We start from the raw sequence: 18,624 nt of genomic DNA, 5'->3' as shown, positions 1-18,624 counted from the left end.
TTAATAATTTTTATCGCTCGAGAAAGATGCATTTACGGGTATATGGGTGAGACGCTGTAGGAAATCTCGGAGTTCTGGCTTATATAAAATATTTTTCGTATAGTTCTGAACATATAAAAGCAATTTCTAAAGAGTTCCGGGCGTTGGCAATGTTGTAAAATTTTTAAATAAATTAATAACGCTCGAAAGTCAGGAATTTATCGAAAATAGGTGAGACGCTGGCCGTATTTCGACAGTTCTGCGAGTTTTATTATAATTTTCGTACAGTTCTGAACGTGTTCTAACGTTTTCTAAAGAGTTCTGGCGATAAACATTATTTAATCATTTTTTTAATAATTTTTATCGCCCGAGAAAGACGCATTTACGTGTATATGGGTGAGACGCTGTAGGAAATCTCGGAGTTCTGGCTTATATAAAATATTTTTCGTATAGTTCTGAACATATAGAATGATTAAATAATGTTTATCGCCAGAACTCTTTAGAAAACGTTAGAACACGTTCAGAACTGTACGAAAATTATAATAAAACTCGCAGAACTGTCGAAATACGACCAGCGTCTCACCTATTTTCGATAAATTCCTGACTTTCGAGCGTTATTAATTTATTTAAAAATTTTACAACATTGCCAACGCCCGGAACTCTTTAGAAATTGCTTTTATATGTTCAGAACTATACGAAAATATTTTATATAAGCCAGAACTCCGAGATTTCCTACAGCGTCTCACCCATATACACGTAAATGCGTCTTTCTCGGGCGATAAAAATTATTTAAAAAATGATTAAATAATGTTTATCGCCAGAACTCTTTAGAAAACGTTAGAACACGTTCAGAACTGTACGAAAATTATAATAAAACTCGCAGAACTGTCGAAATACGGCCAGCGTCTCACCTATTTTCGATAAATTCCAGACTTTCGAGCGTTATTAATTTATTTAAAAATTTTACAACATTGCCAACGCCCGGAACTCTTTAGAAATTGCTTTTATATGTTCAGAACTATACGAAAATATTTATATAAGCCAGAACTCCGAGATTTCCTACAGCGTCTCACTCATATACCCGTAAATGCGTCTTTCTCGGGCGATAAAAATTATTTAAAAAATGATTAAATAATGTTTATCGCCAGAACTCTTTAGAAAACGTTAGAACACGTTCAGAACTGTACGAAAATTATAATAAAACTCGCAGAACTGTCGAAATACGGCCAGCGTCTCACCTATTTTCGATGAATTTCTGACTTTCGAGTGTTATTAATTTATTTACAAATTATACAACAATGCCAATGCCCGGAACTCTTTAGAAATTGCTTTTATATGTTCAAAACTATACAAAAAATATTTTATATAAGCCAGAACTCCGAGATTTCCTACAGCGTCTCACTCATATACCCGTAAATGCGTCTTTCTCGGGCGATAAAAATTATTAAAAAAATGATTAAATAATGTTTATCGCCAGAACTCTTTAGAAAACGTTAGAACACGTTCAGAACTGTACGAAAATTATAATAAAACTCGCAGAACTGTCGAAATACGGCCAGCGTCTCACCTATTTTCGATAAATTCCTGACTTTCGAGTGTTATTAATTTATTTACAAATTATACAACAATGCCAATGCCCGGAACTCTTTGGAAAATGCTTCTATATGTTCAGAATTACTCGAAAAATATTTTATATAAACCGGAACTCCGAGATTTCGCTTAGCGTTTCATCGTTTTCCGTCATGATTACTTTTCGGTTAATATTAATTTTTTAAAATATAACACAAATATTCTAACGCTCGGAACTCTTTAAGAAATGCTTCAATATGCTCAGAACTACTCGAAAAATATTTTACATAAATCGGAACTCCGAGATTTCAACTGGCGTCTCAACTCGGTATACTCGTTACATTGTAATTTTTTTTAGTACTTTATAATTAATTTTTTTGCTTTTATATGGCAGAACTCTTTATAGAACTGTTATAGAACTATTAGATCTCGCAAAATCTGATGAGATACAGTAGTGGAACTTGTGTAGGACAAAGTGAGACGCTGCGTGAACCTAGCGTCTCAGTTTGTACTGACGCGTTTTTTGGCTTTAAAAGCCAGAACTATTTGTTTAAACTAGCAGGAACTCTAGAACTATTGAAAAGGAAGTCAGAACTCTCAATAATTTGTGAGTTTCCGCAAAATGAGACGCTAGCTTCACACACACACAAGAATTTCAACTTTTTATTCCAACATTTTTTTCTTGGTTGCACTGTACATGTATATAATTACTTCATTCAAGCAAGTTTTCTTCAAGCAAGTTTAACGCAATATAATCTCATTTCAATATTTCCACGTTGAAACTAAAGATATTTTTAAATCAAGAATATTCTTTTTCTCCTCGTTTTTCTCTATGCACTTTTTCCATGCATTGCATACACAAAGCATATGAAAATCTCATATGTTGAATTTTAATAATTAGAACAAACAACAAGAAAGTGATGAACGTTAGCATAAAAAGATGTTAGCATAAAGCTTAGTCATCTTAATTTTTTGTTAGTGTCTAAATCGAAATACGCTTTATATTGTTGTGAATAACAGAATAAATCTAAATTTTTTTCTTTATCTAACATCTTTTTATGCTCGTTATTGGTTGTTTACCGTTTCTCTTAAGTTTTTTTTAGATTGAGCGGTTGACTTATTATTTTTAATTATTATTAATATTATAGCTATAAAAAATCCTTCTTAAATATTTGCTCGTTCACGCGAGACAAAGCGATTCTTTATCGTGCGGATAGCGGCGTCCATGACAACGGTAATTCCGGCGAATTAGGCGATGTTTCTGTCCACTCCGATCTATTTCGTAAGAGTGTAGAACGGAAAATTTTCTAGGATTGTATTTTGTCGGTAATCAGCCGTTCAAAGTCCAGACTCTAACACTGATCGCAATCGATGTTTTGTCTATTTTTTTCATGCTTGGCGCGTCTTATCGTGCGTCAATTATAATTCGGGACATTTGAATCAATCGTCTCGCGTTATATTTCGAGACATTGATTTCGGACTAATTTAAACTGGCGACGTTCCTCTAGAGTACGAGATCAGGTGATATTGATCTCCACATCTCCATCATGGTTTTACTTTTAAAACGATGAATATAAACAAAGGAGTTCCCGTTGTGTGACTTATGTCCATTTCTATCTATGATTAACTTTAATCTCGGTTTAACTTACTCTTTATCTTTTTCTAATTCTTACAACTAGAAAAATATACATTGATATAGAAATGGACATTAAGGAGATATTTTTCGAGAGAAGCGATCTATAGGGAGAGCTTTTTTCAGCCGCGAGGATTTCCCTTCTCCTTTAGACCGGGAGGGTCTCGCGTGACACGCGCTAAAATAACCTGCTCGGAAACTGCGAAACTACAAGGAAACCATTAGCGTCAGTGGGGTCATGTGATAGTCATCGGTAGACCGTAACGAGGCGAGATCGACGAAAACAACGTTCGGCACGTATCACGCACGCACGATAGCGTTTGCGAGCGGTGGAAGATATTTCACTTATGTAGGGTTATCACTATACTGAATACAAAAGTAGAACGATAGCGCGACACGACGATTATTATTCATCCCTTTTATACGGACTATCCATCACGTAGCTTGCTTGTAAATAGGACAAAAATAAGTTTGATTCTTCGTTATCGCAACACTTTTTTGATACAAACAAGTTTTCTCTTTTAGATTCTAGATACTTGGTTTACAGTCCAAAAAATCTTCAGTCGACATGTTGGTCTTGCTCTCGCGCGTAAAGTATATGCGAATATTTCGTGATACACGAAGAGAATTTTTTGTTATATTTTACCGTTAAGTTCACTACAAACTTGGGACAACTTGGCAACCAAGGAATTTTTGAAATATACAAAAGACATTTTACAAACGTGATAAAAATTACCAAGCAGATTGGTAATTTTCGAAAAATTGTTGAAATTTCTTAGATACATTTTAGTAAAATTAATCAAACATATTTTATATTTTAATGTAAGAGATATTAATATTTTTTATTATGGTGGATATTAATCAGAATAGCTCGCAGCATAAAATTCTTGGTGATACATGTTGTCCCACAACTACCATGATTTCAGGGTAAATTTTAAGAGAAAATTCTCTCTGTGTACTTACATCGAGTAAAAAATTTGAAGAATTTTTCACAGGGTGTAAATTAGGGTAAAAATATTATTTTGTAGAACTTGAATTTAACTTTTGCGAGCATTAAAATCTATTTACGAGTTATTGGAGAAGAAATAACAAGATTATTGAAATTCCAGCAATAATGGGTAACCCAATCTTTTAATGTTATTAAATTTTATATCATTTATCTATTAATTAATCGAGAGGTATTTCCTTTGAAGTCTGTAAGAGAAATATAATTATACTATTGTAAATAATGTAAACAATTCGCCAAGAAAAGATTTATTTTTTAGACAATAAAATATATTTTTTATTGAAATTAATTGCAGCTTATATAGGGTGAATCACTAAAGGTGTTACAGGATAATATTTCTGAAATTGAACGAAATATGAAATTCTTATTTTTTAGCGATTGTTTGGTATCGAAGCGGACATTGTGTGATAAAGTTAATTTTTTTCTTCCGTTTAGATATCAAACAGTCGCGAGAAAATAAGAATTTTATATCCCGTTTAGTTATAGAAATATTAGCCTGTAACATCTTTAGTGATTTATTCTATATAAAACAGCAAAATAACGACGTTACTCGAATTAACAGAAAGTTTAATATTGGAAATAAGGATGTGTAATTTGCGATGTAACGCATTTTCGATTAATCTAGTCACAATGTAACGTATTTAAGCAAAGGGTATTTATACGTAGCAAAAACCGTATGTCTGGCCAAGTGATCGATAGAGGTTAGCGAGGGGGTAGTCAGAGGAAGTAGAGATTAATATGTCAATTAAAGTGTCTGCTGTGACAGTTATTTCTCTGTATAAGCGACTAGTGAGGGGAGTTCTCTCCACTTCAATCATGTATGCATGGTCTACAGAGTGTTTCACTTCGGCCTTATTTGTCAAAAACAAATGCTCTCAGAGTCGACTTTTTATCCACGGAAACGTCGAAGTAGGTTTTCGAGTTCGAGTAATTAACGAAGAAAAATAAAGAATTCTCGCACAATATTGTCATCAGTTGAACGTTATATCGTCCTTAATTCTAACTGGGATGTTTATTTCCTCGAAATGTTAATTTTTGTATAATGACAAGTTTTTCTTTGGAAAGTTGCGGCAGACGCTGATTTTCCTTGACATTTGCGCTAACCCGACTTCAAGCTAGTCAAGGACTCCGGCTGTTAAAAGATGATGTGGCAGAAGTGGAACACTCTGTATACATCGCGACGATTACGCGGCGTGCACGCATGAACGGATAGCGACCTGGAAAGTTTTCTTCCCGAATTGTTGTACATCGCATCCTGCCTTGGTAGCTTTAAACGCATGGGCGGTTGAACAACAAAACGAAGGCTAGATTTAATCTCTAGGTATCTCGGTGAATCCTCGAGAGAACTAACAGATTAGCAGTATTCATTATATTTGAGCGCTTAATATTAGAAATTATATGATTCTTCACGATTTTCGCGTCAATCGTGGATAGCGATAAGATAGAGAATTGCAAATTTCCATGAGAAAGAAAACTCCATAATATATTGCTTTCTAGTGACCTAAGAATATACGATTTCTTGAATATAGGCGAAAGTATACGCCGTGTCATTGAATTTGATTAGGAGATAATCGCGGTTTGGAAAAACCTCGCCCGTCACTCTGTTGGAAGATCCCAGAAAACCGTATTCGTTTCCTGTGCAAACGTATTTTGTATACGTAAATGTTGGGGTACCTCCCGCCGAAATCGGCGCGGAGTATTGTATGCATATTGTATACATCATATCCGGAAGTATTAGTCATCGCTTATCCGTGAAATTTAGGCGCGATGAAAAACGCGCTTATTTATTAATTAACAGTATTGTTGGTGCGTCATTTGCGTGTACTTTTCTTTGTCCATTCTGTTGAGGTTTAATCTCTTGTTTTCTTTGTTTGTATTACTACTGCTACTGCTACTACTACTACTACTACTACTGCTACTACTGCTGTTACTGCTGCTGCTACTACTGCTAATATTATTACTATTACTGCTACTATTACTAATTGTATTACTACTGTGGTGCACACAAAAATAATCATTCTACAGCCAAGGAAAGCACTTACTTACTTTATTTTATTTCTTTTAAGTAAGTTTTCTTACAACAAATAATATTTTCTTACTATAGTCCAGGCAACGTAGGCGAAAAACATGCGTTATTTGAAAATTTGTTCTCGAAGAATGAATTCACTTGAAACCTTTTGGAAAGTGTTTTTCTACCTTTAAATGGAAAAGTTTATCTATTTATTTCATGTGCTCTTACCTATTTTTGAAAAAAAAACGAAAAAAACCGATTTTTTAAAGGAAAATGTGAAAAAGTGATTATAATTAAAAAAATGTTAAATGTATAATCATGAAATTCATAGGTAATGTGTTTTCAAGGTTGCTGAATACGAATCTAAAGTAAAATTTTCAACATTATAAAATAGCGACTCAAAAGGGCGGGTAAAAAGCACTTCCAACAATTACGGAGACTGTTCTGTGGCGAAGGCGCTTCGCAAACTGATTTCCTTTTGTTAAACCTCAAAAATATATGTGAACGATTCTTAAAACAAAAGAATGTTAGAAAAAGGATGGAGACAGCGTAGCATTTGTTTGCAGCGAGCACCCGCTTACTCGCACGCTGCGGTTCTCCGCGCGCGAGCCGAGAAATCCTATACAGTTTATAGTACTCCCCAGGAAATTCTACCCCTGTCTTATATACAATTCTTTAAGATTCGGTCAATTATTTCCCGAAAAGTTAGAAAAATTTCGGATACCGGTTTCAAAAAAGATCGGTAATGAAAAATTATACACTTCATATTACTCCCCGGAAAATTCTATCCCTGTTTCATATATAATTCTTTGAGATTCCGTCAATTATTTCCCAAAAAATTGAAGAAATTAGAAAAACCGGTTTCCAGAAGATCGGTAACGAAAAACTATACACCCTATAGCATTCCTCGGGAAATATTCTACCCCTACTTCATATAAAATACTTTCAAAATCGGTCCAATAGTTTCTAAGATTACCCCGAACAACAGTACAAATGACAGTAAATACGACTTTTCTTACTAAACTGCGTGTAGCCACTAAAATAAAAGTTCAAAAAAATATTTTCGATATACAGTCTTAAAGTTTAAGACCCAAGCTACAACATCTCATAAGTTATTTTCTCAAAAAAAAAATTTTTTTCTATTACTTTTTTGACTTTAAAAATAGAGAAATTTTTATATTTTCTAGTTCGACATTTATTTTTATGTACTTTTTTGAAAAATACACCTACTTAATATTTTGTTTTTCAAATAAAACATGTATCATCTTAAAGTACATATTTTCAGCTTTAAAAAACCCTGTTATTAAATTTCAATATCTATTGCCTAAGCAGTAATACCAGTAATATCTGCAGTCAAACTTGTTGATCAATTTTGAAATAACGAAATTTCAAGAAAACTATCAACTTTTTGAGGTCCCAACTTTTAAAAAATAAATTTTTGCAATTTTTTTCACTTATTGCATGTTATCAGCACATATTTTAAGAATATAATGCTTTAATTTAGAAGTAAAAATCTGCAAATTTAAATAAATGGCAATGATATTAGTAAAATAAGTCAAAAATTTCACATCGCCTCTCTTCAAATTCGATTTAAATATACTCAAAATGCATTCTCAATTTTTCTAAACCGAAAATTAGTAAATTACGTCTACTTTCGAATGCTTTTTGTAAAATTTGATTCTATCGATCCAATCAAAAGTTACAACTCTTTTTAAAAAGTGCGCGCACGCCCGCGTACTCTGCAGGCGGCTTCACACGGGACGGCATCGACGCACTTTGAAGCGTTAATTAAAAAATTATTACTCCTACACATACTAATATTAAGAAACCTTTAGATATGTTTCTTTAGTAAAATTTTCTCCTCTTTCGATTGGCATGGTTTATTTTTTCATAAAATTAATGTTTTTTTAGTTATACTCAAAAAACCCATTTTTTCGGTCTTCTTTGTTAAATAAAACATTTAGCACAGGGTTTACGTTGGTAAACTTTTGGGACATGTTTTCTGAAACCCAAAAGAACACTTTCCAAAAAAGTTTACTCTTCGAGGAGAAATTTCCAAGTGTTTTCCTACATTGACTGGACTATAATAGTTTTCAAATATCTTGACACAAGTCTTTGAAAACCAGAATATTGTTTTGAGTAAATGTAATGTTTAGAATGAATTTATGGTAGATTTGCGAATTAAGTATTTGATAAGGTTACCTATATATCCGCAACGCTCTCACCGACGATCTTATCGGACGACAAGAGCTAGCCGGGAATATATTTATGGAATCTTACCATCCCAACTCGCAGAGAGTCGCATGGTATTTTTGGGGACACATCCTTCACATACATCATTTCATCCAACTATACACTCTTCTACACTATCATCATCATCCCGCGATCGACAACGACTTGAACCCTAAACTACTATTACTATACTATTACTGCTATTACTACTATCACTACTATCACTACTACTACTAATACTACTATTATTATTATTATTATTATTATTATTATTGTTATTGTTATTGTTATTAATATTATTATTATTGCTACTACTACTATTATTTGACTAACAATAAGTGGAATGGAAGCACGAAGATGTAGCTATCAAAAAGCTACGAAACGTCGTAAGTAAATAGCGGGCCGATTGACTCAGGAAACGATCGCGGAATAATTTCCGTGTTTTCATATCGACGGCACATCCAATTGCACGATTACGCTGCGAGGATTACGCGATCGGCTCGAGGATGTGTCGCGCAGTATTGCGTCAGGATTGCAGTGTATCCGTCATTGGGATTGCATTGCATCAGGTTGCGCGATCGAAAAAAAAAACGCTGGATAAAAACGTTTGCGGATGATCTGTGGCGCGTACAATGGTTCTTCTTGTTCTCTTCGAGCGGGCGACACTCGTCGAGGATTGCGTTATCTTGCGCGATAGGAACGCTCACGATTATGACCAACTACTGGGCATTCAAATTACTGGAAAGTCATTAGACATGCGACTGCAGAGAGTGAAAAAAATAGCCTATTTACTGCGCTACCATACACGGAGAGAATTTTTTCTTAAAATTTACCCTGAAATCATGGTAGTTGTGGGACAACATGCACCACCAAGAATTTTATGCGAGCTAATTTGATTAATATCTACCTTAATAAAAAATATTAATATCTATTACATTAAAATATAAAATATGTTTGATTAATTTAACTAAAATATATCTAGGAAATTTCAATAATTTTTCAAAATTTACCAATCTGCTTGGTAATTTTTATCACGTTGTTTGTAAAATGTCTTTTGTATATTTTAAAAATTCCTTAGTTGCCAAGTTGTCCCAAGTTTGTAGTGAATTTAAGGGTAAAATATAACAAAAAATTCTCTTTGTGTCGAAAGAAACGTAAAGTATAAGACTCTCTTGCAACATCAACATTGTTTGGGTCGAGAACATTTATTAATTTGAGATTTTGTTAGATCTCTCGGGCATATTGTGTTAGAAAATTATAACTGGAGTGTCCTAAAAAGACTGCTCTTTTCAGATATTTAATTTGCCAATTTTTCGAAAATAATATACATATAGTGCAATTAAAATAATGTCGGTTAAAATATTTATTCCTAGATTTACTCCTTCTATTTTAAGATCGCAAGAAACCGCAAGCTGTGTACGTGCTACTTAATGCAAAAATATGCTAATTGCGTTGTTTTTCACCGCGTTTCCTTCTATTGGAGTCTCCATACGCGATATACAGATTCTTATCACGTATTCCGCGAATTTTACCACCCGTATCTCTATCTGTTGTTATTTTCTAGCGAATTTAGCGACTGTTTATTCGTTTCTTTTATATTGCAAATTGCAAAAATATTTTTACGCTAATTGAATCTATTTGACGTTATTTGATGAAAGTTACTGCAAGTTTCTGCAAAGTTACGGCAAGAATCTGCAGAATGACAGATTTGAAACATCGATGAATCGTGACAAATAAATAGAAATAAATAGAAATATTTGAGTCAGTAAAAACGTGCTCGATGAATTTGTTGTGTCGCGCGCGGGTCGATGATAGAGTATCGTTATCGACGAGATAACGATCGTTTGGAACGTCCAGCAGGAATAGCATTGCATTGCTACCGGGCTTTAGTATCGCGTGAGCCGTGAAAGTGGATCAAAAGTCGTGCCGAGGGGAGTGTGCGAGAAGACGAGGATGACGACCCCGTTCAGAGTTGCTCTCAATGAATCAGGAAACGTAGATCGTTGACATCTCCGCTAACTAGATCTAATTTCGAATTTGCTCTGTTAAGATAAAGAGCAAGAGAGAGTCTACCGAGAGATACAACAAAAAAGATAAGCTGATAAGAGATAATAAAAGAAATCGTTACGACGACCATTAGTTCTGGAGGGCAAGACACAAATAGATGAAGGGGGGAAGGAATGAGTGAGGAATAAGTGAAAAAAGGATGAGAAAGTGTCATTCAAAACTGTGGATAAGACACGAAAAGAGTATAGCTGGATTGGCGTGTAAAGGAGTGCGAAGAACTGAGATTGGAGAGCAGCAATCAGAGCTGAGGGGGTGAGTTTCGTTTTTTTTTTTACGAGGATGATTGGAATCGTCGAGAGATGAACTTGCGACTTACGTACCGAGCGTAAAGAAAAACGAATTTTTGTGGAAAATATAGAAGAGTGGAGTGAATAAACTGAGAAAAGAAAAATAGGAAAAGAGGGATAGCTAGCGCAGACAGACAGGCGCAGTTGGACGAACCACTTATGAAGAGGGGCTAAGATATTAATCAACTGAATCTTATTTTTTTGTATTTCTACCTTTTCCCCTTCTCGTGCTAAGAAATTCCCGATTGTACATCGGTCACGTGGATCAGACATGACCAAGATAAGCTCTTAGTGACAAAAAAATAATGGCAAATGTGAAAGATAAAGAAGAGGGATGAAATGTCGAGCAAGTGGAAAACGACTAAGGATCAAACGCATTAACGTGTTGGAAATTTATTTTTATGTAGATTAACGATGATTAATTAATGAATGGCGAAAATAACACTTTGTTTTCTTATCAAAGAAAGTATAAGTTGTATAAGTTGGGAAGAAAGAGAATAAATACAGTAAGTTCTAAAGAAGCAAACTCGAAAATTAAAAAGAAGATAGAGAAAGAAAAACGCAGGAGTGAATAAATGAAAGACAATAACAAAATTAGCATAATTTAAGCATGAAATTTTCGGCTGTGCCATACGTAGACTAATCACGAATGGAAGCAGTTTTCAACGGAGAAGAGGAGGTAGTAAACAAAGAAAGGAAAAGAAAAAGAAAAGAACGAGAAAAAATTTTTTAGGTGAAAAATCTCTTGATAGGATTAATTGTAAGACGTGAAATTCTACTGATCGCGTTGATTAAAATAAGTATAATTAGTTCTAAGAAAAGTGAAAGACACGGTAAAAAAGACTGAAGAAGGTAAAGAAAAGTAGAAATTTTTAAGAGTGAGACAACTGCAAGATTAAGAAGTAGTGACGTGGATCGAAGATCGAGGAGGAAAAATGAACGCGCGTCTGCACGAGATGGAAGAAGAAAGACGAGGAGGTAAGGCGAGAGAAGAGGATGGAAACATCATTCTCGGTGATGGTCGTCAACAACGGGGTCGTTGCTCCGATCTCCGCGACTGGATCGGCAAGGCGTCGGGTTACGTCGGTGTCGATGCGCGTCACATGGCAAGAGGAAACGGGATCGATTTTCCGTCGCGCGAATTGCTGAAACCACCGCCGTCGTCTTATGGTCCAGCGATCGCGTTTAGCAACGTCAATGTCTTACCCGGCAATATTGCCGCACCCTCTTCCAGCCTTACGTCACACGCTGGCGATAATACTAGATCACGAGCTTGCGATATCGGGACGACATCTTGCTCCACGATGAGATTTCCGTATGCGTCTGGGCTGAGTTGCAACGTGGCGTGTAGTAATGCACCAGCGACGTCGTGCAATATCGCGTCAGCAACGTGCAATGTCGCTTCAGCGGGCGCCGATTGCGACGATCCGGTGGAAACAAGGTGGTTCCGTAACGACGGTCACTTGGCCGACCCGCAGTCGGGGACTCGCGCGGCGAATACGGCGGCCTCGAGGACTTGCCAGCTTGGTCCGATTGACGTTGAGGACCTCGCGATGTACTTTGATCCACCGACGGACGGCTGCAAACCGCCTTCGGCGGGTAATCGCACGATCTACTCGAGGAGATCGCGATACGCGCAGGCCGCAAGGATGGACCAACCCCGAGAGTATCGTCGCGATCTGGATTTCCGTGATCTACCCTCTTGCGATTTAGCGCCTAACCATTTACGAACTTGCGACATGGGTCCCAGCACTCTGGGATATTGCGATCTAGGGTATAGCGATTTACGACTACGTGACTCGCCATTTTGCGATCCGAGACTTAGCGACTCGCAATTTTGCGACGTGAACTCTCATGCCGCACACCCGTGTGAGGAGCAGCCGCGCGAATCGGGCCAATACGATCTGGGACAGGGCGGTCCAGGACCAGGCAATTGGTTTTGCAACAACTGCCCGGAACTGTTCAATTTCTGCAGCGAGGACCGGTGGCTACAGTGCCCGGCGAGCGATCGCTGTCCCCTTTACGACACCTCGTACGCTTATGGCACACCCGTCTTGCCGCCATGTATGTACGATAATGGTTACGATGATAATGATAACTTGCATCACGGCTACGTGGAGGACGAACAGCTCCTCGAGAATTACTTGTAAGTTGGCGATTATCGTAATGTTCTTTTGTTTTTCCCGTTTTCACCTGCTGCTTTTTGACACCGTGACGTTACAAATGGTGAATCAATTCTATAAAAGTTTTTTTTAGGATAAATCTATTTTCTTCTAATTAATCTAAATCTTTTTTAATTTTAATTCAATTTTATCCATCAATTGTAACCTAATTCAATTGAAATTACTCTACTCAATTTTAGTAGTTTTTAAAATTCTTTTAACGAAAATTAGGTTTTCTAAGCTTTATGATAAGTTTTCTTAAACATTTAAACAAGTTAGCCCGTTCCAAAAAAACTGTTTTCTTTCAATTAAAAAAGTTTGCATGTCACTTATAGTTTGTACAACATGGAACATTCTATATTAATCTGCGCCGAAGAAAAAAAATGAATTGATTGTATCGTTTTTCCGCGGGAATTTTCCGTAACGTTTAATTACGTCGACCGGATTAGCCGATCAGTTTGACTTTGACTGGTTTGAGTCCACTAGCGGTAGGAGGGAGGTGAAGGAAAGAAAACGTGACGAGATCGTAGGATCGATTTCGAAGTATCGTTCGAAGGTCGACCTGCCGCGGTGATAACGCTTCGCCTCGCGATAACGTCGACGTTTTCCCTCGATTGACGACCGAAAAAGATGCACCTTCCGATCTGCCAATAGCTACATTCTGCAGCGACAGCAATTGAATGCGCTCGAGTTAATGCTGATACTTCAAGCGGTTTTCATGATAGACAATCTCTTCCGCCTCTTCGCTTCTTAGACTGAGACTTTATCCATCTCAGATATTTCGGGAGGGAGTTTTTTAGAATTTGTCTCTGTAACGAAATTTTCTCTCTCCCTCTCCTTCTCCTTCTCCCTCCCCCCCCCCTCTCTCTCTCTCTTTATGAGGGTTGTTGTATACTTTAAAATAATGTTGGTAAAACTATTTCTTTAGCCGAAAGCAAAGTATCGGCAAAATTTTACAAAATTTGTAGTGCATTAAATTCAATGAAACAGGTCTAATTTCTACTAAAAACTGGTATTTAAATGTTATCTTTGTCAAATGATACGCGTGCATATTCGCGCTTGGTAACCGAGTAGCCTACTTACTCCGAAATCAAGCGGTGCCTGCAGCGTGCACAGCATGCATTATGATGCACGATTAGTGTAACCAATGTAGCGTAATGGTGAGCCAAGTTGATGACAGCGATTTTCTAGAATCGGGCAATGAGACCGTTTATCATGTATGATAGTGCACCTGACACGTGATAGCGACACTTCGCTCACGAGGTACTTCAGGACGTCTGTTTGCGGAAAAAAGTTTAGTAGAAGATAGTCAAGAGAGCTCTCGTTCACGCGTGATTCATTCTATATGAAAAACGCGCAAAAGAAGAGTGTATATATATATATATATATATATATATATACATACACACACACACACACACACGCATATAAATGAACTTGTATTTTATTGTCCCTGAAACTTTGAAACGCATTTTCTCAGAAACTATTGACTCAGATTTAAAAAACTATAAGTAGGTATCATTGTAAAGAGAATTAAAAGATCTTGAAATCATTTGCTACTTTTCACCCCTGTTGTCAGTTAAGATTTTTGAGAGGGTTGTTATCCCGCCTAGGCGGTTAGCCCAAAGAAATAGGTGAATTTATTACAAGAACCTGTTTCCCTCGCAAACATTTCAAAACCACATTAACTTTTCTACATGAAATGCATTGGGTGTTTTTCACTTTCTACCATAATTTTTTTGGTCAATTATTGTCGTGAAAATTCGTCTTTTGGCAAAGAATGTTAAAAATATTCTCTCGATATAGTTTGCAGTTTATTGATATATTTCTCTGCAGAGTTTATAATACATGTCAATTTATAAAACATTTGTAAAGATCGCAGATTGCGCAATAGAAGTAATATCGTATGGACTAGCTTATTTCGCAGCCGATAGACGAAAGGAACTTTTTGTGTTGTTACAGGAGCAATGAGAAGAGGAAAGAGAGGTCCCGCGATGCAGCGCGCTGCAGACGCAGTAGGGAGACCGATATCTTCACCGAACTCGCGGCCGCGCTTCCGGTCGCGCCGGAACAGGCAGCGCTTTTAGATAAGGCCAGCGTAATGAGACTGGCAATTGCTTTCCTCAAAGTCCGGGCCATTGTGGATTCTAGTAAGTATTTATGAAAGTATCTGAATGTCCGGCTTTATCATAATATAGCAAAGATGTTTTCTTTTTTGGAGATACAAGACATCATCTATTCAAATAGAAATATGGAAATATACTCGTTGCAAATGTAAAGTTTATAACAGAACGCCTACATTAGGCGTTTTTTTTTCTTTTGGAAAAATGTGCATTTTCTTGAAAACTGTACCATACAAAAGTTGTAGGATTTCGAGGGAAACGAATAATGGTAAAATTAATTTTCGAAAAAATCGATTTTTTTAAGGTCACATATAGGTCATTGCCATTTTTTTAAATAGAATTATATGATTTTTTTTACACAGTGATTCTTCTAATTGTTCTACACATAATAGTATTAAGGTAGAGTTATTAAAATATTAATAATTTTACGATATTTTATACTTTATCCTGGCACATTTTGACATGAAATGTAAAATACCTAGTAAACTATTCATTTTTTGGTAACTGTACCTTAATACTTTTATGTACAGAATAATAAAGTGAATCAATTGATGTAAAGAAATCTCATAGTTGATTTGTAACATGCAACTACATGTCTTTTTTGAAAAGCAACAATGTGTTTCTTTTACATTAACTGATTCATCTTATTATTCTGTACATAAAGTGTTAAGGTACAGTTACTAAGAAATGAATAGTTTACGAGATATTGTATATTTTATGTGTCAAAATGTGCCAGTATAAAATATAAAATATTTTAAAAACTATTCATATTTTGATAACTTTACCTTAATACTTTTATATGTAAAATAATTAGAAGAATCGTATTATGTAAAAAAATCATATAATTATATTTTAAAAAATGGCGATAACCTTTATGTGACCTTAAAAAAATCAATTTTTTCGAAAATTGATTTTACCATTATTTGTCCCACTCGAAACTCTGCAACTTTTGTATGGAACATTTTTCAAGTTTTATCAAAAACCTTTCGTCAATACTAGTATTAACTGGTCAATTCTAGAAATAACAATCTGTCAATGAAAACTAGATCTGACTGAAAAATCGATTTGTTAAAATATGTTAATAGTTTTTACTAGGCAAGACAAGTTCTCACTGAGTTGGGCCAGTTAAATGTTGGTAATTATTCAGAAAAGGGTCTTTTCCGAATTTCGATATTTTTTGTATCAGTATTAAAAGGAAGTAATTTGCTGATATGTGTGTATTGACAGTACAGAGTATACATATAGGAAGAGGAGAGGCCTTGACCTTCAAGGTCATTGACCTTTCCCGTTGCTCGTTGTTTATTAAAAAGTGATTAACAAAACAATTTGCTTACAAGACAAACGAAAGAATGTTGTGTGGGTGGACCAACTATTACTGCTTTAACCTCTACAGGACTGGCCCCTTTTTTGGACGACCTTTTTAGTTTTAGTGCTAGAACATTTTTGTCCTTGTCAGTGGATTGAACTACGAAAAAGACGGCGCCACTCCAGCGTCTAATATTAGGCTTCCGGTCCCGGAGAGGTTAACAAAGCGGGTGGAAAAGTGTATGCATGGATGCAGTGAGTTCCGCCCCCCTGCGGGGGGCTCTACCTCTAAAGAAACTAACCTAACTCCACCCAATTGTTGTGTAGGTGGAAAAGTGTATGTGTGATCATACACGTGTGATCCACCCACACAACAATTGGGTTGGGTTATGTTAGTTTTTTTAGGTGGAGCCCCCCCCGCAGGAGGGCAAAACCTACTGCATCCACTTTTCCACCTGTTTTGTTAAAGCAGGAGTTTATTATTACTTTTCCCTAGTTACAACTAGTTTTACCTAAAGTTACAACTAGTTTTACCTAAATAAAAACGTGTTTTAACGGTGAGTGTGCTTCGTTAAAACTGATTTTAACTCGTCAGAACGGGTATTAACTGGAAAATTTTTAGAGAATACCGGTATTGTCAAATACATTTGGTTATTTCTAAAATTGATCAATTAATACAGTATTGATGAAAGGCCTTTGATAAAACTAGTTTTGACTTTTAAGCGAGCTACACACACAGAGATATGTATCAAGAAACGGTATCGTGATACCGTTTCATGAGACATGTCTCATCGTGTGTAGGAACGTCTCCGAAGGTTTCATAAGGCGATATAATAAGTATCGATACATGCCTCTTGTCTCCTGTTCTTGATGGGATACATGGAGACCGAAACAATGATACTGAAATATGTCTCAGCTGTTTCGAGTGTGTAGGGTAATCTCGCGACAGATCCCTTACAAAAATCATGCACTCACAAGTCAGTACTAGAAATAAGTGATACCTGTTACATATCGCAGTGTGTGTATAGTACACGTGATCTGAGACATGTCTTATCGAGACAGTATCGCGATACTGTTTCTTGACACATATCTCTGTGTGTGTAGCCCGCTTACTAGTTAAACTAGTTAAATCGAATAATGACGGAATTTGGGTTCTAACAGTAACATAGCTATTTGTGTAATTTATGATTTGATAAGCCAAGAGTTTTTCTGAGTGAATATTTTCAAAATTTTAATCCAGATTTTAATACTGTATTTAGCGACTTTAAATGATTTCGGGATTTAATCGACAGCGTCTCACTCAATTTTCGACTCTCTTAATTAAGTTCCAGTTTCGCTGGCCAAATCCGAGTTGTCCGCAAAGACGGATAAACTATTTCCAAAAGCTCTCAATGGCTTTATGTTAGTACTCTCCAGTGACGGCAATATGGTCTACCTGTCAGAGAACGTCAGAGATTATCTCGGAGTGTCACAAGTACGTCAAACAAACTTCTATAAACAATTATTATAATTATGAGAAATAAATTAAGCAATAATATGTAAATAATACATAATGATTTAAATAATTCTTATATTTTTTTAACAATATTATTATGTGTTTTTGGTAATTTTTGTAAAGTAATTTTTTTCAACACACGTAGCGAAATTGATTTTTGGTACACAGTCAAATTTATATAGAAAAATAAAATGTAAAACATATATTTATATAATTAATTAGAGAAAGTGCCATAAAATATTTAGTTAGTTTCGTTTTTATAAATGCAAGAGATAATTACGAGTTTATGATTACGGTGATCATTTCGCTGCGTTTCTCGTTGGAATAAAACTAAACAGTAGATCTCTATGCTTTGCATAGATGGACATGATGGGACAAAGTGTATACGAATACAGTCATCCCTGTGACCATGATGAATTGCGCGAGTGCCTGTCTTCGAAGTCGACGGATACCGATGAGAAACGTGGCCGCAACTTCTTCTTGCGGCTCAAATGCACCCTCACCAACAAAGGCAGGAAGGTTAATCTGAAGAGTGCTTCTTACAAGGTATATTAAAATGTGGAAATCCCTTTATCCATTCTAATAATTGCAGTATGCGTGGCACGAAACGTTGAATAAATATAAATCTGAAAGAGAGAAAGGGAGGGTAGAGAAATGGAGAGAGAGAAATCATAACAAATTTAATAAAATTAAATAATTATATTCTTAATATTTTTTATAAATGTGAAATCAAGAGACATGATAGTGTACGCGCG

At 35.8% G+C, this 18,624-nt stretch overlaps 1 protein-coding gene across 2 annotated transcripts in view; it reads left to right on the top strand.

The window, feature by feature from the left end:
- The window catches only part of Sima (HIF-1 transcription factor component sima), a 53,320-nt gene that overhangs the window by 4,354 nt on the left and 30,342 nt on the right, over positions 1 to 18,624 (top strand). The window contains exons 1-4 of one of the 2 annotated variants that reach the window (XM_071794185.1): positions 11,705 to 12,930; positions 14,909 to 15,096; positions 17,700 to 17,848; positions 18,230 to 18,415. In XM_071794185.1, the coding sequence (XP_071650286.1) occupies positions 11,720 to 12,930; positions 14,909 to 15,096; positions 17,700 to 17,848; positions 18,230 to 18,415 (1,734 nt within the window). In that variant the 5' untranslated portion in view covers positions 11,705 to 11,719. Of the gene's footprint in view, positions 1 to 11,704; positions 12,931 to 14,908; positions 15,097 to 17,699; positions 17,849 to 18,229; positions 18,416 to 18,624 lie in introns of those variants that run through there. The other variant, XM_071794186.1, reaches the window with a different exon arrangement.

This window comes from Temnothorax longispinosus, chromosome 11 (assembly GCF_030848805.1).
Source record: "Temnothorax longispinosus isolate EJ_2023e chromosome 11, Tlon_JGU_v1, whole genome shotgun sequence".
In the NCBI taxonomy this organism is placed as follows: Eukaryota; Metazoa; Arthropoda; class Insecta; order Hymenoptera; family Formicidae; genus Temnothorax; species Temnothorax longispinosus.
Note: the sequence above shows the minus strand (reverse complement) of the source record. Positions and strands in the feature narration are given on the sequence as shown.